Source organism: Seriola aureovittata, chromosome 17, assembly GCF_021018895.1.
Source record: "Seriola aureovittata isolate HTS-2021-v1 ecotype China chromosome 17, ASM2101889v1, whole genome shotgun sequence".
In the NCBI taxonomy this organism is placed as follows: Eukaryota; Metazoa; Chordata; class Actinopteri; order Carangiformes; family Carangidae; genus Seriola; species Seriola aureovittata.
In genome coordinates this window covers 23,403,405-23,428,471 of record NC_079380.1, presented here as the reverse complement: position 1 = coordinate 23,428,471, position 25,067 = coordinate 23,403,405, and the positions used below count along the sequence as shown (strand labels likewise).

At 40.0% G+C, this 25,067-nt stretch overlaps 3 protein-coding genes across 4 annotated transcripts; all 3 read left to right on the top strand.

The window, feature by feature from the left end:
- Positions 1 to 1,170: 1,170 nt before the first annotated feature.
- On the top strand, positions 1,171 to 6,124 carry LOC130185610 (SUMO-conjugating enzyme UBC9-like). Its single transcript, XM_056402171.1, has 7 exons — positions 1,171 to 1,474; positions 1,779 to 1,864; positions 2,032 to 2,115; positions 2,933 to 3,005; positions 3,841 to 3,950; positions 4,185 to 4,264; positions 4,673 to 6,124. The coding sequence occupies exons 2-7, from the start codon at positions 1,799 to 1,801 to the stop codon at positions 4,734 to 4,736; spliced, it is 477 nt and encodes a 158-aa protein (XP_056258146.1). The 5' UTR covers positions 1,171 to 1,474; positions 1,779 to 1,798; the 3' UTR covers positions 4,737 to 6,124.
- A 475-nt stretch (positions 6,125 to 6,599) lies between these two features.
- On the top strand, positions 6,600 to 9,396 carry LOC130185615 (uncharacterized). Its single transcript, XM_056402175.1, has 4 exons — positions 6,600 to 6,759; positions 6,864 to 6,993; positions 8,730 to 8,836; positions 8,956 to 9,396. Exons 1-4 carry the CDS (start codon positions 6,715 to 6,717, stop codon positions 8,980 to 8,982), a joined length of 309 nt encoding a protein of 102 aa, XP_056258150.1. The 5' UTR covers positions 6,600 to 6,714; the 3' UTR covers positions 8,983 to 9,396.
- A 2,088-nt stretch (positions 9,397 to 11,484) lies between these two features.
- Positions 11,485 to 21,453, top strand: il2rb (interleukin 2 receptor, beta). Of its 2 annotated transcripts, none has more exons than XM_056402134.1 (10): positions 11,485 to 12,434; positions 13,490 to 13,584; positions 13,773 to 13,917; positions 14,048 to 14,114; positions 14,655 to 14,748; positions 14,867 to 15,012; positions 15,522 to 15,702; positions 16,605 to 16,707; positions 16,799 to 16,877; positions 19,026 to 21,453. In XM_056402134.1, exons 2-10 carry the CDS (start codon positions 13,503 to 13,505, stop codon positions 19,791 to 19,793), a joined length of 1,665 nt encoding a protein of 554 aa, XP_056258109.1. In that variant the 5' UTR covers positions 11,485 to 12,434; positions 13,490 to 13,502; the 3' UTR covers positions 19,794 to 21,453. The 2 variants fall into 2 exon arrangements, with proteins under 2 accessions (XP_056258109.1, XP_056258108.1); XM_056402133.1 differs by having other exon boundaries at positions 11,498 to 12,434; positions 13,764 to 13,917.
- The last annotated feature ends 3,614 nt before the right edge of the window (positions 21,454 to 25,067 follow it).

Sequence of the window (25,067 nt, the reverse complement as noted above, 5' to 3'; positions counted from 1 at the left end):
TGTGAACTAACGTGATAAGGAATTTATGAATCACTAAGCAGGGGTCCCATTTTGAGTGTGGCTTAGGAGATTGCATTGGAAGCTGTGCACTTATTCCCCTCCCGCATCATCCTCTTTTATCATGAGCGATCACGACACTGCCGTCTTTAAACTGTCAAGCAATAGTGAGTTATTAGTTATGTAAAGTGTTGTTTGTGATGTCCACTGTTGCTATGTTCCACTGTGGTGAAGAGAGAAAAATGCAGAGACCTGAATGAAAGAGCGTTACGACCGGGCAGAACAGAACGAACAACTCATTTTGAACAGTTCCTCTGGAGCTTAGGCTCCTGCCTGTGTCTGTATCGGCAGTGGTGTGTATGACTTCACATAAATCAAACCTCCTACTCTGTGACCGACAACAGCCTCATTAGTGTATATTGGACCTCTGACCCTCACCGACGGAAACACAACGTCAAGTCAGCTGATCATATGCATAGTGCGATAATATAAACTGTCAATAATCAGAATAATCGCTGCATGTTTTGTTTAAGTCAATACATTATATACATTCATGAAAAGAGCAAACTGCGATATAAGAGTACTGAACGGTGTAAGTGTCACTTTATCAACATGTGCAGGTGTTTGGCCAAGATGTGACAGAAGTATTTATTTTTGGCTCATGAGTTAGTAGTTTGGGCATATGATATATATATATATTTTTTTTTTGTGAATCCCATATCACACACAATGGTAGGCCGCCCATTCAATATTACAAGTGAAGCTCATTTTGCGAAAAAAGGTTTTACTATATCAATAAAATTTAACTACTACTAATACATTTTTTTTGATTTGGACAGTAAGTTTACCTGACTTTAAAATGTAATTATTACAAGTCCTGTCCATTTAATTATTACACATGCATAATGCTAATATTAGCTAAACATATATCATAAATAACAGACATGCTGATGTGAAAGAGCAAAAAATAATGAAAATGAAATTTAAAAAAAAAAAGAAAAAAAAAAAGGCGGGATTGAAAGCTGATTCATTTAGAGGACATGAATCAAAATGATTGCATCACCCGAAGCCCTGAACTTCCCAGCACGAATGCCACAACAAAGATGGCCGCTCGTCTCTGACGTATGTCACTCGGATGTCCCGTAAACTGCCTGAAGGTCCTTGCGAAATAAACAAATTGGGGTCCTTTTTGGCGATAGGCTAGCTGCCGAAACGATATTACGAGTCACATTGTTTTACACAACTGTGGTAAATCGTGAAAAGTAACACAAATATATTTCGATAAGTCTGTTTGGGGAATGTTGATAAAGTAGAAGCTTCAATCGGTTCGCTCTTTTACGCTCTAACTGGCCCAGTAGTTTTGTCTTTGAACGTCGAAGGGTGTGTTTTGTCGTAACGTTAACGTTAGCGCTAGCGTAGCAAACAAGCTAGTCCTCAACCCGACGTAATTCTGATATTTAGCTAAATAAAATAAGAGGTAAGTTAAGCTAAAAGACTGTTATTTAACACTGAGGCTAGTGTGAGTGAGCTGTTGCTGGTGTGCGGTTTGCTAGGGTCGTATATTCTGTCCAGTACGGTGCATTGTAGAGGCTAAATGAACCATATCCTTTCAACTGGACTCTAATAACATCAATTAATGTCGGATGTCGAGTAGTAAATTGTCAACATGTGTTGTTTTTTTTTTTTTTTGTTTTTTTCAGTAGGAAAATTGCGGCCATGTCATTAAGATTGTTGACAGCTTGAATTGAATAATTAATTTGTTTTGGGATGTTTTTCCACAGGGAGGCGTTAATGAGCAACAATGTCTGGCATCGCTCTTAGCAGACTGTCCCAGGAGCGCAAAGCCTGGAGAAAAGACCACCCATTTGTAAGCAACAGCTGATTATTATACAGTATCAACATTTTGTAACCCCCCCCCCTTTTTTTTTTTTATCCTTGAGATTTCATAGACGTATTGGCCAAAGTAGATAACCATGCAGTCAACTAGGACAGAGGTTTCACGCTCATGTTTTGCGTCTCTTATGAACCATGCAGGGTTTTGTTGCTGTTCCTACCAAGAATCCTGATGGGACCATGAATCTGATGAACTGGGAATGTGCCATTCCAGGGAAGAAAGGAGTAGGTTACCTTCTGTCGTAGAGTCAGTTACATATCAAAGTGGAACAGCTGTTTTTATGCTTGTGTGACTGGCAGTAGATAATAATTTCAACACATCTTTGGCATTCAAACTATAATCCTCTATAATCTTTATGTGAACCTTTTTGCTTTGCTGACTTTAGCACCTTAACCCTTTCATCCACCGTTTGCTTGCTGGCATTCATGACTACTGTAAATTCAGATTATTACAGGTCAATCCTTTATAAATGTATAGGTAGTCTTACATTTTACACTACACGTTACATACACAGTCTAATTTAACAAAGGTTTACTTTTGTTTACAATTTTAAGGTATTTGTACTTTACCTGTGTTGTACTCCGCCACATTTCAGAGAAAAATATTACTTTTTTATTCCACTACATATATTTGATAAGTAGATACTAGTTACTTTGCAAATTCAGATTAACACAAAAATATAAACCTAATAAGTTATAATGTATTAATATGTATTAAACTACCAGTATATCGGAGTATGCAAGTCTATGCAACGATACCAACAACAATTTATTAATGAACTTTATTGTTTCACAACTGGATGAAATGGCAGTTTTCCCAGAAATCAGTTCTTCTTTGCTGCCACAAGGCACAAGGTGCATTTAATTTTCAGTGTGTTAACTGTTGCTTAATGTCCACATATTTAGTTTTTGTATGGCTCCACACTGAAATTCCTTTATTGTTACTTTAGATTAGTCCTTTTTTGTTTCTGTTTAATACCCCTTTTTGTCTTTCCTCAGTGAAATCAGTAAAACATTTAATATTTCCTTATTCTTTGATTAGACCTTGTGGGAGGGAGGACTCTACAAACTCAGAATGCTTTTCAAAGATGACTACCCTTCCTCACCACCCAAATGTGAGTATGGTTGTGCACTTAGTAATTAGTTTCATTTTACATCGAAGGGCAGAAATTTGCATGCAGCTGTCTATTCAGAATGATAGAGGAAAAACACAGGAAATAAGTGTTTTGGCAACAAGGTCATTAAACCAGGTTTAGCCACCAGCTTGTGTGAACAGTGAACACTGAGTACAAGATGACATTGGTTTTTTTTTGTGTGTGTGTGATGGTAAAATAAAAACTGGTTAATGCCAAACAAGTTTTCTATTCAAGCAAAAACGTTACATGGCCACCCAGACTTAAGAATGTGTAACTGTTTGTTTTGTCAGTTGCTTTACATCCAGGGCTCTGTCCCAGAATCCCTTGGTGTGACGGTGCCACCAGTTTCAAACACACATATTGTGTATTCCAAGCTAAAGTTACATGAAAATAAACATTTGCCTGTTTTGGTAAAGTGAAATGAAGATAGAGTCGAGAACGGTGGCACAGTAACTATTCCGTTCTCTAATGAAAGCTTCATTATTGAGCTCAGTCTCTAAGACAGAAGTGTTCCTCTCAGTGAAGTGAAGTGATATTCAGATGAGCAGCTGAACAAAGACAGTATTTGATCAGAGATGTCGGCAGGAAGACAGGAGGAAAATTGCAGTTTTTTTCATGGACAGATTTACGATGTGTCAGCACTTTGACAGATCCTCTTGTGTTTTAGAGATATTGAATGAAAAACCTCAGGTAATGACGGTTTTCTACAATGACTACATTGTTCTTTTGTAACTGAAATCTTCAATTTAATTTAGTTTCATCTTTCTTCAAGCTTTTAAAATTCTGACTTTCTTTTCGATTGTTTTCCACTCAGGCAAGTTTGAGCCACCAATATTCCACCCGAATGTCTACCCATCAGGCACTGTGTGTCTGTCCATCCTGGAGGAGGACAAAGACTGGAGGCCGGCCATCACCATCAAACAGGTTCGAACACACTCGTAGTCACTGTCATCAGCAGCGGAGGTGGTTGGTTCACTTATTTATCATAAGGTTTATCTGATGACGGCCGTTTGCTTGGTGAGTGTAATCCTCTTATCACACCGTCCACTGACCGAAGGTAAAATATTTAGTTGTGTGGATCAAGGAGCCACTGCAGTGAAGGAATGAATGTGAAGCAATAAACTGTCACACTAACACTATGACCGACTGTGTTCTCAGATCCTGTTGGGGATCCAGGAGCTGCTGAATGAGCCTAACATTCAGGACCCAGCACAAGCAGAGGCTTACACAATTTACTGGTGAGTGTATTTGCAGCTGAAGCTCGAATTAATTGTTTTTTATTTAGCAATATCTAAATATATTAAAACAACTGAAACCCACTGAGCTGAAATGTTGTAGTGTGCTCTTGCTGCGAACTACAAATTGTATTTTTTGGCACAAATTAAAGGCCTTTTACTTTGAAGGATTTAGATACTTTAAGTCAGTTCAGATTAGGATAGGGAACTGTCACGCCTTTTCTGAGTTATCTCAGACCTTTAGAAACCAATGTTAAGTCATAACAAGAAGGAAGAAAGAATTGTTTCCGGTTCTTGCACTACTTTATACACTGATGTGATATATGTGTGAAAATGAACCTTTAAGGAAAATTGTAAGTAATGTTAGCAGGGTTTAAAATGTCTTCATCGCTCTGTGTTTTTGTCTTTCAGTCAGAACAGGATGGACTATGAGAAGCGGGTAAGGGCACAGGCCAAGAAGTTTGCCCCCACATAGAGAGGAGTGTCTGGCCTTTATCCTGCCAGAGCAGCCTGAACTGACAGAGGTTACAAACAGGAGGCAGGCGGCACCTGAAGGACCACTCCAATAAGAATCCAGTTTTGAGTATTATTATACTATTACACAGATGACAAGTGAGCCTGTTTTATTTCTTCCTTCCTTTCTTTTTCTTTTTTTTTTTTTTTTTTTTTAAAACAACAAAAGATCATAATTTTACTGTCTTCAAGAAATATTTATGCATTTTAATGCATAGCTGATGATCCTAGAACTCTGCTGTCAACATGACCTTTGCTCTTTGTAACTCTTGTATAATCCATATCTCCAGTTTTGTCATGAGTGCTGCTGAGCTCACTCATGCCTCCATTAATTCTGTAAAATCATGCTAATGTAAGGACAGCGCTGTAGAAATAAGATTTCATGTCAGAACCACTCTCTGTGTAATGTTGGTGGGTCGTGGCAGAGGAGCAGTGTTTGCCTATTCGTAAACTTCCAGTTTTTTATCAAATCATCAAACCCCCCGGAAATATTGTAGATAGTGTTTCATGGATACGGGAATAAACTGGGACAGAGCAGTTAGAAGCACAATGGAAGTCGCTCCTTTCTTTGTGCTGGAGATCCCTTCTTTCATTCCTGTCGCATCAGTTTCCAAAAGAATAGTATCAACAGAATTTATCAACACGTCAAATAAAAGAAAAAGACGATCCTGGCACTTAAAAGGAAAGAAGTGAAGCTCTGTCCACGTCAGAGGAGGGAAGAGCCACGGATGGAAAATGGGGCGGGTGGAGTCGGGGCTTTGCTCCTCCATCATTCATCCCTCACTGGGCTGAAACGAAGATTAACCTAGTGGTGAGATTCTTTATGTGAATCCAACTGGGAACGAAACTAATTTGTCCGTCACGGTGATCAACTTAAGTCACATTCAACAGCAGCGGGCGTCATCTGCTTCCCCGCTACGAGATACAGGAGAAGTTGCATAGTAAAAAAGAAATAATAATAATAAGAAGAAGAAGAAGAACTGTTGCTGTGTGTTTGTTTTGGCTCAATTCATTCAGTCATTTTATCCCATATTTCCTATAAAAATGAATATAAACTTCTATAAATCCAAAAAAAAACCCTGTTAAGTCTGAAGCTGAAGGATCCTCATTGGAATGGCCTCTCAACCAGCAAGGACGGCAGATGAAAGTGCACTTGAGAGTAAGCGAAGGCCTGAGATTTTTTTGCCTCTAAGTAAATGAGTGCATGTACATAATATAAATAATGAAAAATTGTGGAAGTTATGTTTTATATTGTTTTAGCCAGTTGACATTTGTGTGTGGTATTATAACAGAAAACACAATAAATGGCATAAAATTGTGAAATAAAGTTGAATAAAAGAACTGAAAAAATTTGTTTGTTTTTTTTTCTGTGAATTTTTTTTTGTCTTTTTGTTTTTTGGGGTTCTTTTTAGTTTTTTTTGTTTTTTTTTTTTTAAATCTTTGTAAAGCTGGAAAAGTAAGTAAAAGCAATTTGGACTAATTAAGAGATTACATGTGAGGAGTTGTGAGTTATTATCTTGCATTATCTTTATATAAATATATTATTTCTTTTTTTATTTAACTTAACTTGAGCTCATGAATCCTTTCTTAAATTAATTAAAAGTTTGTGTTTTAAGAGATTTAACTGATTTCAGCCTAAAAATCATCTGATAAACTCTTCAAAGAGTTTCCTTGTCATTGAAGCCACAACAGTAAAGCATTGAATGACATAGAGCTGTGTGTGTGTGTGTGTGTGTGTGTGCGTGCGTGCGTGCGTGCGTGCGTGCGTGCGTGCGTGCGTGCGTCTTTCTTGTGCACCACAATGTTACCTAGGTATTTATTTTTTGTGTCCAGAAGTGAAACCCGATGTCGTGCTCTTTCTTGTGCAAAATTCTTCAGAAATTTAACACCTTGAACACCTTTTGTTTTGCCTCGCCCTTCCTGTGGTTTAATATCTCATCATGACTTCAGCTGGCCAAACAGACGCAGGGCTGACGAAGGCACAGGTGAGAACCATGCATTGTTTTGGGGTTTTTTTTCTCTTTTTTCCGCTCAAACTTAACAAGCCTTTTGTTGGTTATGATTTCCCCTGAACAAAGCTGTGTTGTAGGTGCGGGCAGGACAAAACCCTCTGGTGCCGCCTCTGTCGCTGCCTCACTATGTTGATCCTGGATCGGCCTCCTCGTGTCCCCACAGCTGCCACAGCTTGGGCCACTGTCTCCGCACCAACATATTTCCAGGTCTGTGCATCAACGTCGTGTTTACTCTCCCAGCTTCCTAAGCTTCTGTAGCTTCTGCTGTGGCTAAAGTATTTCATTTCATGTCTGCTGTTTGTTGTGAGACTTACTCAGGATCAACTTATATAAAGGCTGGATTACTGACCAGGCAGCAAGAGCTCATCTGTTTCTGATTATATTGTTTTTGTGTGATGTAATAAATCCTAAACAAATGTGTGTATTTTGTTTAAGCAAATTACTGCCAGTTAACCAGCAAACTTTGGTTCCATACAACAGTTTTCTTCAGTGTATAGATTTTCATGACCTCATTTAAAGTAAGAGCATGATGTACAGATGGGACGGTGCTTCTCGCTGAGGCGTGGAGAAGAACAGTCCAGAGTCGTGCTCCTGTGATGCCAGTTATTATTCAATAAACTGCTGATGCGACATTAACAGTATTTTAGCGGCGGTGGTCACACGGACGTGATGGTACAGTAAATCAAGGGAGCGGCTGAAACACGATCCGTCTTATCCTGCTGAATAATTCAGCTGCACTGTGTGACACACTAACTTAAACTCACTCACTGAGTGTGCTGTGCAGGCCAAGTACGACAGTCTGTCTGACTGACACTGAAACCGTTGAAGAAAGGTGTAAAGTGTAATTCACCCGCACTAAAACAAACTCACTCTCAGATCGTACATGGATTGATTTGACTAGTAGCTCATGGTGGCAATGTTTGCAAATATTCTAGATCAAAACCGTGAAGCTATCCATGGCATTTGGCCTAGGGTGACCAGATGTCCCCGTTTTCCAGGGATAGTCTCAGAAATTTCCCCGGTTTTAACTTAAAAAAACAGACGTGTAGTGTTGCACTTGTTTTGGCTAATAGAGGTGGCTGGCTGCTATCAGGAGTGAAGCTAAAACCATCAGTTATATGGTTATCCAATCAGTTTTTCCTTTTATTTTGACATCGTCTGTAGGCAGAGAAGAAGCTAGCTCACTCACTAGGAAAAACAAAAGCCCCCCCCCCCCCCCCCCCAGTCAGAACTTGGAAAAAGACATAAAGAAGAAGTCGCCCGACTCTCTGCGATGGACTTCACACGACAACATTCACGACCTTTTATGAAAAATGCTTTTGATTCTTTTGATCTGTGGACACTTACGAAACCAAAGGAATATAAATGATTGAGGAATAGACAGACAATAGGATTTCATGACTGCTTCAAAGGTAGGGAGTCGTCATTTTATCAGTCGAACTTCACTAGTTTATTATAGTTCAACAGTTACCACAGTCAAAAAACATGAAACCAGGACTGTCCCCCTTTTTATTTCATAGATAAAAACATTGCATATTTTAATGATATATTGACACTGAACTGGAAATGTCCCCGGTTTTCATTTCAGAAATGTGCTCACTTTAAATTGGCCTCATATTAAACCAGTCAGTCGGCTGGTTGGTCAGTACTCAACAACCTTAATCTAGCACTATAATTAGCATGTTGACATGCTAACTTGCCAAACCAAGATGCTAGCAAGGCAACAAGCTAAAGTAAGATGTTCAACATAGTAAATATTAAACCTGCTGTCAGCATGTTAGCGTTTTCAGTATGAGCGTGTTTGACTGCTGTTGGCGTTAGCATTCAGCTCAACGTATTTCTGTGCTTAAATCCAGCCTCAGAGATCCAGCATGGTTGTAAATTCTTAGTCTCTTAATCTCTGTACCTCCTTTAATTCAACCTTCTGCACCTTCCATCTCCAGGTGCTCCTCTGACATGGAGATCTCTCGCCCAGGACTCCTTCGTCAGCCGCCCTGTGACTCGCCTACCGACGCCCATCTCTGGTTCGGCCACAAGACAGATGAAATGGGTATAAGTGCTTTCTCTCTTCCTGTTCCTCATTCTATATGTGTCTTTCTTCTTTCAGTTCTGTTCATTCTGATGTGTTTTGTTTTTACATTTATATTTCACCGTTTGTGTCATCTGCAGTCCAGTGGACAGAGAAAAACATCATGAACCAGAAACTCAACAAGACACTGACGGAAATGGAAAAAAAGGGCACCGCAAAAAGAGGTCCTGCTTCCTTCCCTGAGACCACAACACATACAGCACCTTGTGATTCACACTTTTGGTTATTTTGAAAATGCAAAAACAAAGTGTGATTCGCTACCGTGCATGTTATTACACTTGTCACTTAACAATAACAAACAAAAAGACGATTATGTTGGAGATGAAATACCACTAGAAAGATTATTGGTTAGACAAAATATATATGTGATATCCCTTTGGTTGAGGCTTAACCAAGCTGTAATCATTTGGCTGCTACAGCGCAGCAGTGAAAATATGCTGTGTTCATGAATACGCTGTAAAATTTCTAAAGGAAGCTAAAACAAAAACAATCATTAAACTTTATTCATTTTATTCACGTAACTCTTAGACATGATGAGTGCTGTCTTAAGTTTTAACACACAGAAGTCCCTTAACCTAAAACTAAAGGATGTAAACCACTGAACACCAGCAGCAACTGAAAGAGGGCAATAGTCTCTCCGTGTGATGTGTAAAGGTAACAGAATGGAGGTGGTTTCAACAGAAACCACTGAAACTTGCTTTTTGTCACAAGCTGTTGCTTCTTCTGTCAAGTCAGACCCGTATGAGTATCTGTAGTAGTGATCTGATGAGTTCTTCGCTACAAGGGGAAAAGACTCAGTTTCAAGTTGCATGCAACTGTCTGGGTCATGAGATCCCAGCTGAGGTGTGGTATATGTATGTATATATATATCTACATACATGCATGCATACATACTGTTGCAGCCCGGCTTTTAGACTGCACAAGAAGATGGTCGGACACACGGGTATACTAAACGAAGAAAACAAATTTATTTACAACAAAATGATCAAAATGAAGTCAAAGCGTAGATGGGAGGGATCTGGAAGGTCAGCCGAGCTGTAGCATATGTAGCACGTGTTTGTTCGTTTTCTGTCATGTCATTTTGTCCAGTACTTTCTTCTATTTTGAGCTAATTACACAAATGTTAGCGGGCTAACATGCAAAACTAATATATTGCACATGGTAAACTATATGCCTGCCAGCCTGCTAACATTAGCATGTAGCTGAAGCTCTGCTGTGCAGCCTCTGCTAGCCTCGCTGTAGACGCTTAGGTGGGGTTCTTCACACAACAGTGGAAGCCCTTGTGTCAGGACTGTGTGTGAATCATGTTAATATGCATATATAATATACATGCTGAGCTTAGTCAGCTCTGGCCTGTACTTACAGGAATTGAACATATTTTAGCACTTGACTTCTGCATTCAGGGAGTGGATGAACAGTGTTAAACAGAGAGCAGATGTTTTAACTTTTTTAAGCAGAAAAAATAGAACTATATTTATTGTATGAAATTCAACTTACATCATGTTTTTTTTTATAGAGGGCACAGGTTTTGCTCTGAGTGTACCCTCCCTTGTTATTGTTCTCACCTCTAACCAACTGAAACCCCCCCCCCCTTGTCTTTGTGGTCTGTTGATGGAGACTGTTTTCTTGTTGCCGTCTGAGCGCGAGCATCATTATGGTCTTCTTAGCAGCTTCCCGCCTCAGGCATGGCGGACTTTGACCTTTTGACAAGTGCTGAACGCTGTTGTTCCTCCTACACCTCCTCTGCATGCGTCTACCCTCCCCTGCCGTTGTCTCTCCTGTAAAGTGATGCTGACACCTTACGAGCTGCAGGAACTAGCGAGGGGGCTGCATCAGATCACCCTCTGACCTACTGCAGGCACCTGCTGACTTCTGAGTTCAAATGTTGTGTTGCAACAGTTGTTGTATGCGTGAATGCTTTGTGGTTTGTGGACCTATATTTGCAGCATGGATGCGTGTTACACAATGGTCTTTCATTGTACCTGAAGACTGAGATGAACACTCAGATACCAGAGCGTTCGTAAGACCTACACTGATATAATCAATTCAGTCGACTCTGCAGAACTCAACATTTAAAGGTTTCAATTTAACCGAGTGAATATATAAATGTTTCTCTGTTTCACTGCTGTTTACTCTTCGTCTGCGGCACTTTTCATATTTAGTTTGACTTGCGTTTCTGTACAATGGAATATTTCTGTTCATTCAAATCTCCAGGCAGAACCTCCACGTCTTGTTTCGTGTGTCGCTGCCTCGCGGAGATCCTGATGAACAGAGCACACTAGGGACTGTATTAAAGTTACTAAGATGTTTTTAAAACATTTTGCAACACCCTGACCACAATTTCTCAACTGGGCTCTGATTTCAACCTCAACATGTTTACGCAGCTGAGAACATCTTTTTTTTAATTTTTTCAGGAAAAGGATGAGATAAAAAGAAATCTGTAAAACACCATCTCCATAATGATTTTCATATAATGAGAATATGTATTAGAAACGTGTCTCCTTCTATGGCTGTGTTTTTAAATTTGAGGTTTTAGAAAACAAGCTAATATACATATATATATATATATATATATATATATATTTGTATAGCACTTTTCACACCAAATAAAAGCAAAGACAAAACAGCAGATAAATTATACAAGAGGAAAACAGACATAGAACTCCAGTTAAAAGCTTAATAAAACTCCGATAATCTCCCCGACAATGAGAGGACATTTATTTGAGGCCTGCGGTTTACGAAGATGAAATGTTGAATGACCTTTGAGCGAGGAACAGGCTGCTGCTTAACTTTGATCCTTCTCTCCTCTTCCCTCTATAGAAACACTTGAGTAGTATACAGATGTGTGTGCAGTGGTTGCGGCTGTAACAGCAGCGGTTTTGGCGCTGTACAGCTTTTTTCTTGTGTGTTTTGTCTGCATCTTAAATAACCCCCATGGTTCTAAATCTGGTAGCTTTAGCCTCTTTAATCCCCCGAATCTTCAGTTTAAGCAGAGTTTCGTTGATACAAACCACTTCATAGGACAATGTGCAAGTTTCTCTTTATGCAACCCACTTAACGTTGTGATTGAAACAGGATGTGGTGTTGCTTTGTATTTCTTGTTTTCAGTACAATTATTATGGTAAAAGTCGTGACAGGGTCCAGGTAGCTGCTACTGGTGGTGCGCAGGAGGGCGGTGCTCTACAACTGAGAGGCCCCCGCTCAGTTAACCCACCCCCACCCCAGCCCATCTCTCTCTCTCTCTCTCTCTCTCGCTCTCTCTCTCTCTCTGTGTCACTCAAAGCGTCGACAGGCTTCCTGTAAAGCCCTTAGACATGGGCTGTGGTTACAAGTGGAAAATGTCACTGGGCATTTAAAAGAAGAGAGCGCGGTGAGAATGAGGAGAGAGAGGGATGAGTGTGAGTGACAGTAAGAGAGAGAGAGAGAGAGAGAGTGAAATAGTAGAATAGAAAGACAGAGACAGAAGAAAAGGAAATCATAAATTCATCTGACCAGCGGAGGAAACGATGTGTCTCCTCTCAGGGAGCTTCTGCTGCCTCCACTGACCAACACTGATCAGGTGGTGTATCACTTTTCATTTATTCTTTATTTTTTAACTATTTATGTAAAAAAAAAAAAAAAAAAAAAAAACAACAACACAACACTATAAAATATTATTATTATCATTATATCGTATATATTAAATATATTGTCGCAGTATTCTTGTGATGAGTTATCTCTGTGTATTGGTGTGTTTGAACGTTTGCACCTTCAGCATCATTTCTTACAGCGTCTTTTGGCTGTTGAGTCGTCAGGTGTTGTGTAGGTTTCCTGAGCAGCCGCTGTTATTAGGAACAAGTGGTTTTGTTTCCACTGTGAATTATTTTATACCATGTATATCAGTCACAGTGACACATCTGCACCTTTCATAAAGGCGCTCGCAGTCCTACTCAGCTCAGGCTGTAAGCGGAAAAAAAACAGCAGTGACTGATGACTCAAACTGGGGACAACATGTGTGACTTAATGGGAAAATTCCTCTTCTTTGGGTCATAAATAATCGTAATCTGTGGCCTGATTTATCTACAGGAGGACTTTGGATATCAGTTCCACTTTAGTTTTATTATCAGTCATGTGTGACCACTTGTTTTTGCTCAGACTGCAACTGGAGTCAGCCACAATAAACATAAATGTCAAATAAAATAAGTGTCATGTGTACGGCCAACCAGGAAGCTCTTACTGTGACACACAGTCGGTACATTCTCTGTCGTACAGGTGCCAGTGTTTTCAGTTACTCGTCGAGATGAGTGTTCGCTCGCTGTGGATCTGGTCTTGTTTTCTCACTCTCACAAGTGTTCATCTCTAGTGCTGATGATGATTGGTACGGTTTCACAAACCAGTTCAGAAACTTCATTTCAGAAAAAATATGGAGGTAGAAACATGTGACAAAGGTTAGAAAGCTTCTGATCTTCACACGTATTCCCCAGGTTTACTTGGATATCATTTAAATGCTGCTTTTGGATCAAATGACTTTACAACAGTTTTGTTATATTTCTTGCTTAAATTCCACTCCGATGTATTTTATGTATTTAACCTCATATCTAATATAGAGTATGTATTGATCCTCTCTGTTCTCAGTCATATTGCGGTCATGGCCGTGGAGATGCTGTGGACCTTATTCATCCTGCCTCTGTGTTCGGCCCATGCAGCTCGCTCCCAGAACGGGTCTCAGGGTAAGAATTTATTTGTCCAGCGGGTCCATCTGAATGTCCTACATGAAGTCCAGTGAGACCAACATTATCTCTGTCTGTCTGTCTGTCTGTCTGTCTGTCTGTCTGTCTGTCTGTCTGTCTGTCTGTCTGTCTGTCTGTCTGTCTGTCTGTCTGTCTGTCTGTCTGTCGTTTTGTCTCAGGTTCTCAAGGACTTTCCTGTGTGAACGACTTTGTCAACAACGTCAGCTGCACGTGGAACAGCACCGCTGCAGCTCCTGGTCTGGACTGTTGGATCCACGGTGTCAAGAAAATCTGGAAGGTCGAGAGCAACAGAAGAGTTCCTGAACTAATCGGGTAAGATAATATACAGATGTTGTATTTGTTATTGGCTGTTTAACATGTATTTGCTTCATTTTCTTGGAGATTCCATGAAGAGAAAATAAACCTGTTTGTCCCGGGGTTTGTTTGTTTGGTTTTTAACTAGTCAAAGCTGCAAGCTGAGACAACAGGGAGCCTCTCCTCCAGGCTGCAGTTTCGTCTTCGAAAATCAAGTAAGTCACCAAGATTAGATAAAATAAGAAGAGATGAGATGATATAAGATTAGATAAGATTAGATAAGATAAGATAAGATAAAATAAAATAAGAAGAGATGAGATGATATAAGATTAGATAAGATTAGATAAGATAAGATAAAATAAAATTAGATAAAATAAAATAAGATTAGATTAGATAAGATGTACTTTTATTGCTCCCCCATAGAGGAAATTCAAATGGACACAGCAGCACAAACGAATCGCGGGGGAAACTTTTAATAAGGAAAAAAAATAAGAATAGGAACAGAATCCAGAATAAATAATATAAATTAGAAATACTATTTACAATAACATACAATATATATACATATATTATTCACAAGAACATGTCAAGAGTTTCTTTACAACACTTTTGAACGAGTGTTTGATGTTTTAAAGGTTTTGTTCAGCCGTGATCCATTAATAAGATCTGCCATGAGACTTGTTCTTGCTTCTGCACATGCAGTCTCTGTCCTCATTGTTTTACGGCTTACATAATGACATAATGGCTCCCTCCAGGAATTTGACTTTTATGACGTCATGCCCAACATCAGCGTGAAGTGTAACGGCAAGTTGTTGGAGATCCTCACCGACTATGAACCGTGTGAACACAGTGAGTAGCTGTTACTTCTCACTACCTCTGGTACTAAAAGACTTTTAACAAAAGTACTAATAATTTTGCTATTTTTGTCTTCACGCACGTGTGTGTGTGTGTGTGTGTGTTTCTACAGTCAAATTGAATCCTCCAGGTGTTCCCAATGTCAGGAGCACTGCTAATGAGACCTGGATATCATGGAGTCCGGGCAGTCCTCTCTCTGACTATATCGTAACCTTTGATTTCCAAATTCAGATCAAACTAGAGAAACAGACATGGAAGGTGAGTGGCTACACGCACAGACATTTTATACAACAAAGTGTTGGAGAAATTAAAATGTTGACTTGTGGATGGTGTTAGATGGAGCAGTAAAGGAATATTCCTCATCTGGGAATCATGAAAGTCAGAACGTCAAAGCGGTGGATCAACCGACCGACACTGACATCCCTGCAGCCGCTATTCTTGTAGCTTCTTCTTCTTTATTGTTTTTCTCATTTGTGACAAACGTTCATGTGGAAATGTACTGTCACCATCATCTCCTCTTAAGTTTAACATTAGTCACTTCCCTTCCACTGACGTCTGGTCTTAATGTTGTTGTTGTTGTTGTTGTTTATTTGGCAGGGTCTGGTTTCACACATATGTCATACAAATTCAGCTGCTACTGAACCTGTGCTCTCTATTCATGAGATGAATGACTCTGACATATTATTTGACACTGTAGTTGTTAAGATAAGAGATGGATAGGTTTAGATAAGGTTTTCAAATTGTGCCAAATTTTTATCCTTTTACAGGAGGCCAGTACTTTGTTTACACAAGCCAAAGACCTAAGAATACCTGCTTGGCAGCTAAAGGGGCACAGCCAGGTGAGGGCGAGAGTCAAGTCCAGTGGCGAGCACTGCGACAGCCTCTGGAGCAACTGGAGTCCAACAACATCTTGGTTGGGAGCGCCAGATGTGGCATCACAGGATCAAGGTAACGACAAGAAAAACCATCAAAAATTGCAAAGGATTCCGGGATGACAACACTCATTTTGAAACAGATAATTCTTCTTGGGTCAAAATGATCCTGGACCAGCTGGAAAATGTAGTCATCCAGTCGGGTTCAAGTAGGGCGACCAGACCCTGGAAATGTCCCCGTTTTTAAATGTGAATTAAAACTAATGTTGCGCTTGTTTTGGCGAACAGAGGGGGCTAGCTGCTAGCCATAGCAGCTTCAAAAAATGATGCTAAAAGTACATCAAAATTATTTATCCAATTCTTTTTTTTTTTGTTGTTATCTCAAGGAAGAGAAGAGATTAGCTGGCTCACTCATTGGTCAGGAGTTCATAACCAGGCAGCAAACTAACAAAAACAAACATACCTAAAGCCCACCAGCGGGAACTTGACAAAACTGTTTTCATTTGGGAAGAAATGAAGAAGAATTTGCCTGACTGTCTGTATTGAACTTCACACGACAATATTCACAACGTGGAATACTAAAATGCTTTTGATTCTTTTGATCTGTGGACTATTACGAACTAAATAATTGACGAATAGATAGACAATCGGACTTCTCAACTGCTTCAAAGGTAGGGAGCTGTCATTTTATATCAGTCATCCTTCACCATAGTGTATTACAGTACAACAATTACCATGGTCAAAATACATGAAACAAGGACTGTCGGCTGGTAAAAACATAGGATATTTTAATGATATATTGCCCGTCGAACTCAAATTGTCCCCGTTTTGTTTCATCTCAGAAATGTGGTCACCTCAGGTTCAAGGTCTTCACGAAGCACAGGCAGGAAAAAGAAACTCTGGGGTTGCGTCAACATCAGCTCTTGTAGGGGGAAATACCTGCATCTTACACATTGAGATGTCATCTCTCTGTTTCAGGTTGGTTTCTGGATCACACATTGCTGGTGGTGCAGGGAGTGGTGCTGAGCACGGGGCTCTTTGTTGTAGTGCTGCTCCTTTACATGAGTTGGCTGTGCAGGCGGTGAGTATACAGTGCGCTCTTCTTTGGCTTTTGTGTATCAGGTGTTTTCACGCAGTATGTCTGACATAACGGCTCTCTCGTGCTGCTTCAGGCGTCTGAAGAAGAAGGAAGTACCAAACCCGTCCAAATACTTCCCCACGCTCCACCCTGTCCACGGAGGAAATCTGAAGGTAAAAACACACGTTCTCGCCAAACATGATGCCCTTAAATTCTGCACTGCGTTTTACCACATGGAACATTTTGACACATGGTTTAGAAACTGCAGCTGTTACCACAAAATTTCATGAACTATTTAAACACACAGGTAACATAACTGTGCGGTATTCACGTGGCTTCCCACATTCAGGTGTGATGACAGGTTCCCTTCAAATTTATTATTTGAATCTCTTCATGTATTCTGTTGCTCTGTTACTGTACATGAAAGTAAGTAGTTAATGTTCAATCAATATTCAGTTACAGCGAGTACTGACCAGAACTGACCAGAGCTAAATAATGTCTTTGGTTACTGAACATGGAGTCTGATGAGACTGTAAACAGCACTGCAGCGAGACGAGGAGCAGCAGTATCATAGTGTTAATGCTGCAAAATGTGGCCGTCATAAAGGCAACAACCAGTCTTCGTTTGTCAAGGGCTTCCAGGACGAGTCATAAAAAGTGTTTTCTGATCAGCAGGACGTCATCATCGTCTGTTCCGTCCAAAACTGCGGAAAAATAGATCCGTTTTTTTATGATGTGTCAAAGAAAATATGTTTTTAGGGTGAAACTGTGAAACTTTTGTCCTCCCGTCTCAAAATTGACCCGATCTGTTGTTTGACCGTTTATAAAATATGTATAAGTATAAAATTATTACCCAATAATTGCATCACACCTTTTAAGTCGACTTCATTACTGCGACTTTTACACTTTCTTTTTAAATTTTATGGTCAATAAACCTCATTTACATAAAAATATACCTTGTTTTTGATTTAAAACAAACTAAATTTTGAATTATTTTGACTGTGGTTACAATCAGAAGAACATATGTTGATGGATTATCACAGACAGGTACAGGATACTGTTTTGAAACCATTCAGTAGTGTGATCCGTTGTAGTGGCCACGTCAAATTTGACCCGAGAAAACGACAGATGCTATAAATTTGAATAAAACACCCAAAACTCAATCAGCAAATTTTCAAAAAGTTTAGTAAGGAACCATCCGTGTTATTTTCAGTTTACATGAATTTACATGAGAGAAACCAGATTTCTGATTTGAAAACAGTTTACATCTGACCCGAGGACAACAGGAGGGTGTGGGAAACATCACACTTTGAATTAAGTTGGTGAGATGATCATTACAGTAGTAAACATGTGGTTGATCTTAACAGTTGTGGTCATATGGCATTTTCGAGCACTTGCACGAACAGATGACGCTATTGTTTGTCAGGGGGTCTCCACGGGGATTTTTTTTTATCTCATTGTGGGGGGAGGGGTTCAATGCTGGGACCACTCTTATTCTCTATATTCACTCTTGTCTCCGTGGTAATTCTATAAACCTATCCTGTCTTACATTTAAAAAATCAGGTCTATTAGATGCTTATAAAAGTCAGTTTAAGGTCTCGACGAGCACTAACACATATAACGTCTTCTGTGGCTCTGGTTTGTCCAGTCTGAGAAAATAACCCAGACGATGTCATTAGGGGTTTTTTGTCTTGGGCTTGTAGACTGCAAATTTATAAAAGAAAGCTTGTGTTTTGGAGCTTGAGACATTTATTAGAGATGAAGGTTAGGATATCTCGCTCTCTGCTGCTTCCATTTTGATGATGCTTTTTATTTAAAAAAATAAGAAAAGCTCTTTCTGTCAAAAAGCTGTTCCTTGATCCCAACCTCATTGAAAGATTTAGAGCAAAGTCATGCAAATGTTTTAAACCTCTCATCTAAACCTTTAAGGAAGCGTGGCTAGGGTCCAATCACTTTTGAGCTTTACAGACACTGAAATTATCATGAGTCTGTTGCTATCATCTTCTAATGCAAGTCTCCCTCACCCCGACAAGCAGGATGCTGATGACACCCTCGCCTATTTTCAGTCCGCAGCTCGGGTTCCTGATTACCAGGAAAAAGGAAAGAGCTGTAGCCACAGTTTGTCCCAGATTAGTGAAATCAAAATTTGAAACCACAAAAGAACATGTTTCCTTGTGTGGTTTGTCTGTTGCTTGTATTTGAAACATCACTGACAGATAAACTCCCCAAAACACTCACGTATGTTATCAGGACATTCTTGACTGTCGCGTCGTTGCTCAGGTGTGGTTTTCTTGTCTAAATGTCTTTCTTCTTTTTTCCTAGAAATGGCTGAATCCTCTGTCGGCCTCTGAATCGTTCTTCACAGCTCAGCCGTGCGACCACATCTCCCCGGTGGAGTTGTGTGAAAGCTGGGATGTGGTGCCTTCCACCTCTCCCTCCACCAGCTCCACCTGCGCTCTGCTTCACTCCCGGAGCTACCCAACCGCTGGCTCCGACACTAGCGGGGTTGTCGATAATTCCTCCTCCTCCTCATCCTGCTTCTCTAACTTGGGTTATTTCATGTCCAACGCCTCCAGCGGCTTGGCTCGAACTGACCCCGGTCCTGCCTACTTCACCTATCAGGATGATTTCCACAATCTGCACGACAACCTCCACTTCTCCCTCTGCCCCTCCTTCACCGGCCTCCGAGTCTACGAGAGCCTGAAGAGGGAGCCGCAGAGCCCAGACTCCGGCTTTGGCATCGGACAGGAAGATGAGAAGGGCAAGGAAGATGAGAAGGGCGTGCGTGTAGAGGAGGGGTCAGACGACCGCCAGAGCTCACCCCTTCTTATCCTCCCTCTGCATCTTTCTTCCTGGGCGTGCCCTCCTTCCTCCCCTCCACCCCCTCCTCATCCTCCCAGTCTAACTCAGATACGCTCTGACAACCAGGAGGTGGATGATGAACCTGAGGCGGCTACTGGTGAAAGCTACGCAGCCTGGCCCGTGGCTGGTTCCATGTGCAGGTCTTCCTCGATGCCCGTTGAGCCCTGTAAGACGGGCTACCTCACCCTCAAAGAACTACAGACCACATTCAGCAATAAATCCATCTGAAAACGTCTGTGACAACATTTGAAATTGAATCTGTGTTTACATCACGAAGCAAACCTGACAGATTGATGTGTGTTGCAGTTTGATTTGGAGCATATTGGGAGGGTTCTCTGCATTTATATATATATTTCATTATTATTATTCATTTTGGTCACTTGGAGGCAGCAGAACAAGCTGACAAGTGACACATTATCACCTCATTAAGTTGTTATGGTTAACTCGTTAGCAGGTGGGGTTGTGTTTCTGGTCCCCTGGTGAATTCAAGTCCAATATTTACAACCCTTTCAGCTCTGTTTTGGTCTCACTAACTCCTGAGGGAAACATCTGGCTCTTGAGCTGCTAAATTCTCCACTGTGTTCAGAAGCTAAGTCACTAACTTGGTGGTGTTGGACATGTAGCGTACGGTGGGTTAAACAAGCTTCATAAGAGCGTTCAGCCAAAACAGTAAAAAGTCGTGAGCCAGAAAACCAAAACAAGCTGAAAGAGGCTGAAAAAACTACGTATGACCTGAACATTTCACATCACATGTTATCCTTCGATTCCCTGCATCTATACAAACTTAGATTTTTAATAATCAGATAATCAGATACTGTAGCTTGTTACAAAGTGCTACTTAGGTTGCATTGATTAAAAAAACAAACAAACAAACAAACAAAAAACGTAGATAGCATTACTTCAGCACTGTCACTGTTCAGACACAACCACTGAAGGTTCTGGCTCTGGGTCTTTTGCTGTGATTATTGCTGAAATCAGTTACGGTGCAGGAATGTGTCATGATGTGATTAGATAAGATATATACATGTAAAACATCAAGAGATTAAAGAACAACCCGACCTTTCAGAAACAAACCGGAAATATTTAAAGCTGAAGTATTTTTGAATAATTAATTCTTCAGTTTCAGTCAGCTTTGTTTGGCGTTAGTGTTAAAAAATATATGTAATAAAATTGCAGAGTATGAAAGTGCTGTCAGTTATTAATGATACCATCTTAAAAATACTTATTACTTTAACCTGTATCCTACAAAGACACGTGCTGTGAGAGCTCTTTCAAACTACTAATAAAAATCTTTATTCCTGCAGGCAGATCTAGGATTTTGAGAGCAGTGGGACGGGAGTCAGAAGTGCTTTGATTATATGAATATAGTGATAAATTACTTTTAATAGACATGTAATTGTTACTTTAGAGAGAAGACATTATAGTATATGACGTCTGTTATCGCTTGTGCTCTGAGCTGATGTTTAACTCTATAGAAACAGTTAAGCGTTAAACTGACTGTTTTTTTTCACTTACATTGATTTACCATCAAAGGAAAGGCAGCTGGTTTGCCACTGATGTTTTTGTAAGTCATTTGTTGTCATTTGTTTGAACCTCATGCAAGAAATCAAATCATTAATCATCAATTTATCATCATTTCAGAAGCAGATCCACTCCACAGTAATAACTGCACCCGGTAAACTTTTGCTATCCACAGTGAAAAAGTCTCTTAACACATTAAGGACCATGTTTTTTTTTAAATGACTGCTTATTCTACATTCATGTAAATCAATGAGGTCAGTGATAAATGTTGCTAATCTTCGCTGCTCCACACACGCAGTATATTTCCGTTGCACTCAGTGACATCTGTGCAGAGACCAAACAAAATAAAAGCTCTGGTAGAAATGGGTCACCCTTTGACTTCCTGTGTTGCGTGGAACGAGGGCTGAGGGGTGGGCATGTGAGCCGCCGTGAGGAGGCGTGTGAGAGAGACACCTTCACTTCTCTTTCTGTGTGTGTGTGTGTGTGCGTGTGTGTGTGCGTGTGTGTGTGTGTGTTGTTTATATGTCCTGTCAGGTGGTCGTGGTACATGTATGTGTGTGTGTGTGTGTGTGTGTGTGTGTGAGAGAGAGATAGAGAGCGAGCGAGCATGTGTATTAGAGTGTGGTTTGACATTTAACTCTGACACAGCCAGCGACATCCGCTCACCTCACAGAGAATTTACAATATTTAGCCATGACAGTAAGAAACCACACAACATGCTGCTTTTCATCAGTGTCTCTACAATCTCCTCTTTCCATTTCACAACAGCTTCACACGTTAAACTTCACACCCGAGTTATGTCGAGCTGTTCCACTGAATTACACAACATTTGATATAAAGAGAGGCGTTCTGCTCATCTGCTTAGTTTTACCTGTTACTGAGAAATGGTGCAATCCAGGATGAATTTACATCAGTCTAAATGTCAAAGACAGAAACACTGAATCACACACACTGAATATGAATTTCCCCTCAGGCATAAATAAAGTTATCTATCTATCTATTTATCTATCTATCTATCATCTATCTATCTATCTATCTATCTATCTATCTATCTATCTATCTATCTATCTATCTATCTATCTATCTATCTATCCATCTATCTATCTATCTATCTATCTATCTATCTATCTATCTATCTATCTATCTATCTATCTATCTATCTATCTATCTATCTATCTATCCATCTATCTATCTATCTATCCATCTATCTATCTATCTATCTATCTATCTATCTATCTATCTATCTATCTATCTATCTATCTATCTATCCATCTATCCATCTATCTATCCATCTATCTATCTATCTATCTATCTATCTATCTAATGGCTTAGAGTGAGAAACAATAACTCCAAGTTTTACCTTTAAAACTGTCACAAATATATAAAAAAAGATCTGCAGGTTCATTCATCAAAACTGCAAAGAATAAACATTTTATTGATAATCAATAACAGATAGAGACAAGAGTTAAAGTTCACAGAGAAAACTTCACAATCATATCATGTAGTTTGTATAAATGACCAACAGTAAAAAGTTAAAAACACTAACACTTGGTCAAAACAACTCAAAATTGTTTTATACCAATGAATTCTGGGTAAAATTAGTTCAGTTCTGCATCTGTATCATAAGATTTGACTCTTTATTTTTTGTGTGAATGACTGTTGACACGTCTGGTTTGTATCCCAGAGCAGATTGAAGTATCTCTCGTGTACTTTGTTCAGTCTACCACTAGGTGACTCTTCCTCCTCCTCCTCCTCCTCCTCCTCCTCTTCTTCTTTTTCTTCGTCCTCTGGGATCTATTTGGTGTCAACCCTCAGAGTTTGTTTTGGATCTAACCCACGGAGAACTGGGGAGGACGTGAGGTCGAGCTGACCGTCTGGAGGAGAAACAGATACCACTGCTATCAGAAGGAGGAGACACCGGATCAGTCACAACCACCACAGGAGCCAAACCCTGGTGAGGGCCGGCGTGAGAAACAACAGCAGCAGATCCATCAGCTTGTTTATTGACTGGAAAACAAACAGAAGTTTAACAGTTGTTTTTCTTTTCTTTTTGTTCATTAAATATGTTCATGTATTTTTGCACTGAGCCTGTGTGACTATAATCTTCTTTGATAAGAAACAGATGGTCTTGAAGCAACTGCAAGTTTCATTTTCTCCATAATGATTCTTGACCTTTCTATAGTTTCTGTTTGGTTTAAAGCAACAGTTCAACATTTTTAGAAATACACTTTCTTGAGGAGAGTTAGATGGGAAGATTAATACCAATCTTGTGTCTGTATGGTAACTATAATGCTAGAATATGCAACTGTTAACTTAGCTTAGCTTAGCTTAGCACAAAGAATAGAGATGGGGAGCTAGCCTGGCTCTGTTTGTCTAAAAAAAACAAGAATTAATTGTTTTATGGGGGAAAATATGACAGACTATTTCTTAGCCATGTGCAGTTAGCAAGCAAACAAGTTACAGCTTCCTGCAAAGAAAAAGTCCAACAATAACAAGTTGTTAACAAGTTGATTATTGAGCTCTGGAGGCTGGTTGGGAAGTTTTGTTATATTGTTGGACAGAGCCAGGCTAACTGTTTCCCCCTGTTTCCAGTCTTTGTGCTAAGCTAAGCTAAGCTAACTGGCTGCTGGCTGTATACGCAGACTTGATAGAGGTCTTTAAAAAAAAGAAAGAAGTGAATTAACATATTTCCTAAAATGTCAGATTGTTTTAAAGTAATATTACAGCATCACACCCCCCTGCTTGAAAAAAATGGCTTCATTTGAAAAAAACAAAAAGAAATCCAACCGTCTCGAATGAATTTAACCTGACTCTGAACTCAGAAACTCAAAGGGAGAAAAACATCACTGACTCAATCAAAACAGAGGAGACAGTTAGGTGATAAAACCTGCAGGAACAATCGTCTTCTCATGAGTCATTCGGATAAACTACCGGCTTAAATTTACTACATGGTAAGTTACTATAAATGTGTGCATGCAGAGAAATGCTTTATAACCACATGGGTTACTCATATTCTCGTGAGCATTAAGTTTGTTCACCAGCCTGCGGACCAGCTGACCGTGTTCTTTGTTTTTTCCTGAGCTAAACCACAAGAAATCTGAACTCACCTCTGGTATCCAAATTTGAATGCAAGTCCCCATACTTATGTCAACCACTAACAATATGTTTCTGGGGGGAAAAATGCGGGTGGGATTGTGGGAGTCAAAAAAAAAAAAAAGAAATCTGCCTGGGGCCCTGAAAGTCTCCAGTCGGGTTTATGAGCTGTAAGAATGAGCTGCTGTACTGTGATCAGGAATCACCACATCCAGGTGTCAGGGAAAATGGCTCACCTGAGTTCAGAGATGCTGCTGCTGCTGCTGCTGCTGCTCATAAAGTTGATACCAAACACAGAGATAAATGAGACGCCAGATTTAAGAGTCTTAAATACCACCTGAAAGATCACCAGAGGAGGATTAGTTCACACAGAGAGGGATGACAGAGTTATGAGCTGCACTGGAGAACCAGAGTCTGAGTCCTGAAGGCAGCAGATAGTAGATGTTTACAGGAGGACGGCGTCAACTGCATCGGGCGGCAGTTTACATTGGCCAGAAAAAAAAACAGAGGAATGTTCTTCTTATGTAATGTCAGAACAATCTATGAAACCTCAACCCTTGAGACCCACTGGGGATAATGTTCAACAGCTGTTGCTCATGCACATGTGCACAAATCCTGCCTCAGCCTCCACTTGTTCAGCAGCACGGCTCATAGAATAGTTAGTTGGACTTATTTCACACAATGACGTGATGATGAGCTGCACTGGACGGTGGATGAACGCAGGGTTGAGTGTATTTGCGAGAAGATTAACAAGATATGAAATAATCTTTGCTTTTTTATTGCGTAATACTGGATAGTTTAACCACTTCAGACGTCCAAAAAACCATAAAACTGAATCAATCACTCCTCGGTTGCGTTGCCAACAGCTCGTACACGTGCAAGCCGTTT

What these genes read in the sequence shown, in the direction of transcription:
- LOC130185615 (XM_056402175.1), top strand. Translation starts at nt 6,715, where the DNA reads ATGACTTCAGCTGGCCAAACAGACGCAGGGCTGACGAAGGCACAG. An exon ending in CAGGGCTGACGAAGGCACAG is followed by an intron (nt 6,760 to 6,863) that starts GTGAGAACCATG and finishes GCTGTGTTGTAG; the next exon opens with GTGCGGGCAGGACAAAACCC. An exon ending in CCACAAGACAGATGAAATGG is followed by an intron (nt 8,837 to 8,955) that starts GTATAAGTGCTT and finishes TGTCATCTGCAG; the next exon opens with TCCAGTGGACAGAGAAAAAC.
- il2rb (XM_056402133.1), top strand. Translation starts at nt 13,503, where the DNA reads ATGGCCGTGGAGATGCTGTGGACCTTATTCATCCTGCCTCTGTGTTCG. An exon ending in CTATGAACCGTGTGAACACA is followed by an intron (nt 14,749 to 14,866) that starts GTGAGTAGCTGT and finishes GTGTTTCTACAG; the next exon opens with TCAAATTGAATCCTCCAGGT. An exon ending in TCCACGGAGGAAATCTGAAG is followed by an intron (nt 16,878 to 19,025) that starts GTAAAAACACAC and finishes CTTTTTTCCTAG; the next exon opens with AAATGGCTGAATCCTCTGTC.
- LOC130185610 (XM_056402171.1), top strand. Translation starts at nt 1,799, where the DNA reads ATGTCTGGCATCGCTCTTAGCAGACTGTCCCAGGAGCGCAAAGCCTGG. An exon ending in CCCTTCCTCACCACCCAAAT is followed by an intron (nt 3,006 to 3,840) that starts GTGAGTATGGTT and finishes TTTTCCACTCAG; the next exon opens with GCAAGTTTGAGCCACCAATA. An exon ending in CGGCCATCACCATCAAACAG is followed by an intron (nt 3,951 to 4,184) that starts GTTCGAACACAC and finishes CTGTGTTCTCAG; the next exon opens with ATCCTGTTGGGGATCCAGGA.